The sequence below is a fragment of the Austrofundulus limnaeus genome, unplaced genomic scaffold (assembly GCF_001266775.1).
Source record: "Austrofundulus limnaeus strain Quisiro unplaced genomic scaffold, Austrofundulus_limnaeus-1.0 Scaffold570, whole genome shotgun sequence".
Lineage (NCBI taxonomy): Eukaryota > Metazoa > Chordata > Actinopteri > Cyprinodontiformes > Rivulidae > Austrofundulus > Austrofundulus limnaeus.
The window spans coordinates 57,583-60,774 of NW_013952972.1; the positions used below are offsets into that span (position 1 = coordinate 57,583).

Below are 3,192 nucleotides of genomic sequence, written 5' to 3' on the forward strand. Positions count from 1 at the left end.
ATATTAGCTTTTACTATTTTTGTACAGTAATATTGATTTATTAAATAATGTGTATTGTTTATTTAGTAAATTCTAATAGTTTTTTTATTTTTTTGTAAAATTTAAAAGAATAATTAAATACATGTTACTACACCCAAAAATCTTTTTTTTTCAGTGATGGGCTCCAACAGGATTATATTTACAATAAAAAAAGAAAAAGAACCTAAAAGACAAACAGATCTTTACACTTCCTCTGATGATAAAAGTCTTTTTTGCGTTCAGTACCTTCGTTGCGGCTCAACTTTATGTCAGCAAACAGTCCGATCTTGATGATCTGCCAGAGCAGGCCCAGAACCAGGTGAGGTTTGCCCTCCTTCAGGTCCTGGGCCCCGATGTTAACCACCTGGCACCCGATGGCTGAAGCTGAATTCAAAGCCAAGTTCAGATTCTCCTGTTGATACACAACATTTATAAGATATCAACAAATCCCTTTTCAGATGTGACACTTCCTGTGTGTGAGTCTGACCTGTGTGGTGAAAGCAGTGAGCTTTTTCTTATTGATGGTTCTCTCATCGATGGTGTCGGGAACAGACAGGTTGATCAGTTTACTGCATCGAGTGAGGAGAAAAACACCATGTTTGTCTGAACTGATGCAGCTGAAGACAAAACAAGCTGTGTCTGGAGGTTTACCACAGCACGACGCCGTCTGCCAGGGCTTTAAACAGAGCTCCAGTGTCGGGGTTGATGGGCAGAACATGTCTACAGTCTGGATCCTTCTCCAAAGCCTTGTTGATGTAGTTGGCAAAAGCAAAGCGTTCCTGCTCTGGAATAGAGTCAAGTGATGGTGTGTCACAAAAAATGATGAAACACCTCCTTCAAGCCAGTATCTGCCACTGGTACAGATTAACTAGTGATGATTATGAGATAATTGGCCCATCTGCCCCCAAATTTATGATTACTGTAGGTTAACTAGTAACTCTAACCTACCCTAGGTGTTGGTGAAAGTGTGACCGGTTGTCTYGTTTGTCTCTACAGGCGTTTGTTGTTCCGCTGCAGTCAACCTGGGCTCATTTTACCCTGATTCTGTTTGACTGAGCAGAGTGAAGCCTGATGATCATTATAAAAACACTCTAATCCTATTTTGTTTTATTTGTGACACAATAATGGACTACACCAACCGGGAAGGAAAAGTACTGAAGGCTGTACCAGCAGCGTGATGCTTTAGACGACAGGGCAAGACAACAGAAAACATAAGATAATTTTAGCTAACATTAGCTAACGTTAACTAACATTTTTTACATCTCAGGACTTAAACTTTTTTTACATCCTGTGATGTAAAAAAAGAAAAACTACGTAAATTGCATCATATTTTACGACCTGAGACGTAAAAAATTTTTTTTACTTCACAGGATGTAATATTTTTTAACGTCCTGAGATGTAAAAACGTCTCAGGATGTAAAAAAAAGGTTTTTTACATCTCAGGACGTAAAATATGATGTAATTTACATTTAAAAAAATTTCCTTTTCAGGATGTGAAAAAAAAGTTTTTTTACATCTCAGGATGCAAAATATGATGTAATTTACGTAAAAAAAATGTTTTTATATCTCAAAAAAAATTTTTACATCTCAGGACGTAAAATATGATGTAATTTACGTAAAAAATATTTTTACATTTCAGGATGTGAACTGAACGTTATTTTTACATCTCAGGATGCAAAATATGATGTAATTTACGTAAAAAAAATGTTTTTATATCTCAAAAAAAATTTTTACATCTCAGGACGTAAAATATGATGTAATTTACATTTAAAAAATTTACCTTTCAGGATGTAAAAAAGTTTTTTTTTCCGTCTCAGGACGTAAAATATGATGTAAATAACGTAAAAAGTTTTTTTTACATTAGCTAACATTAGCTAGTGTAAGCTAACTTTAGCTAACATTAGCTAATGCTACTGTTGCTGTGCAGTTAAACTCGAGTGGAAGAAACGTCGCTGCAAACAATTCACGTCAGGTGTGCRATGTAACCTCCCTCCACCTCCAGACAGTGAACCAATCACTGAGCAGCAGTAGATGACATCATCGGGCAGAAGAGGCAGGCCCAGAGAGACCCGCAGGTCTCGGGTTTCCAGAAATCAGAGTGAAACTGGACCAGAAGGGTAATGCAAACACACTGAACCCAGGCTGAGCCATGTGTCCCTGTGATGGGCTGTACACCTGTCCAGGTGTACCCCACCTCTTCCTCTGTGAGTGGCACCTGTGTCCCTGCACCTGCACTGAGTCAGACTCACACATCCACTGCAGGAAATGAAAAAATAAATAAACACAATGCAGGCTAATAATTCATAGAGTGCAGGTGAACACTCGATCATCTAAGGCAGGGGTGTCAGATCCTGGTCCTGCAGGGCCCCATGGCCAAAATACAGCACCACCGCTGTCATGTGTTGGAGGGAGGCGGGGCCTGACAGCAGCAGTTGGGGATCTGGACCAGGGTGTCACAGGGTGAGCTCAGGAAATAAAACCTCCAGTGAAGCTGAAGGGAAAAGCCACACCTCTGCCTTTAATCTAGACTACAGTTTTTGTGTTTTCACAAACTGGTTTAAGAGGAATCTGTTCAGCTCATTTTGTGATTCTGCTCAAAGTTCAAGCAGAACTGATGGCCTCTCTGACTCGACAGGAAACTCCCAGCAGCAGCAGCGAATGTTTCGAGACACTTTGGAGAGCCCATCCTGAGTGCAGCTCTTCTGGATTGAGCTTCACTAACCAGAGATTGAGTGTTGGGTTCCCTCACTGGACAGCTCACTGGTGCCTCCGATGGCTACAATGCCTTCTTTCTTGTTGAGAGCCTTCCTGAAACCCTGAGCCATCCGGTCGTCCTTCAGCTCCTGAAAGATCTGAACAGTCATAAAACGCCAACATGCATTAGATTACAGCAGTGGTTCCCAGACGTTTCAGACTTGTGTACCCCTGGTTGGGAATCACTKTTTTAAATTTAGGATCCAACCACTAACATTTATCAAGCTCCTGATGTCTCATTTTCATCACTTAGGGATGATTGTTTGTGTTTGATTTTTTGTAAAATACTTCCTGGTAATAAATGTTACATTGTTGGAAAGCCTGTTGTTTTTAGGGGTCCAAGCCCGAGCAAGCAGGGTAACGCAGCTGCAAAGCAGCAGCGTTTCCATGTCTCCATCGGAGCATGGAACCCTATTGTAT

General features: G+C 40.5%; 1 protein-coding gene across 1 annotated transcript in view; it reads right to left on the minus strand.

Annotated features, from left to right (window-relative positions):
- Positions 1 to 3,192, minus strand: part of LOC106530877 (plastin-3) — a gene marked incomplete in the record, with an annotated part of 34,757 nt that overhangs the window by 18,123 nt on the left and 13,442 nt on the right. Inside the window, 4 exon segments of the mRNA XM_014026587.1 lie at positions 265 to 430; positions 506 to 587; positions 670 to 802; positions 2,741 to 2,870. Coding sequence (XP_013882041.1) covers positions 265 to 430; positions 506 to 587; positions 670 to 802; positions 2,741 to 2,870 — 511 coding nt within the window.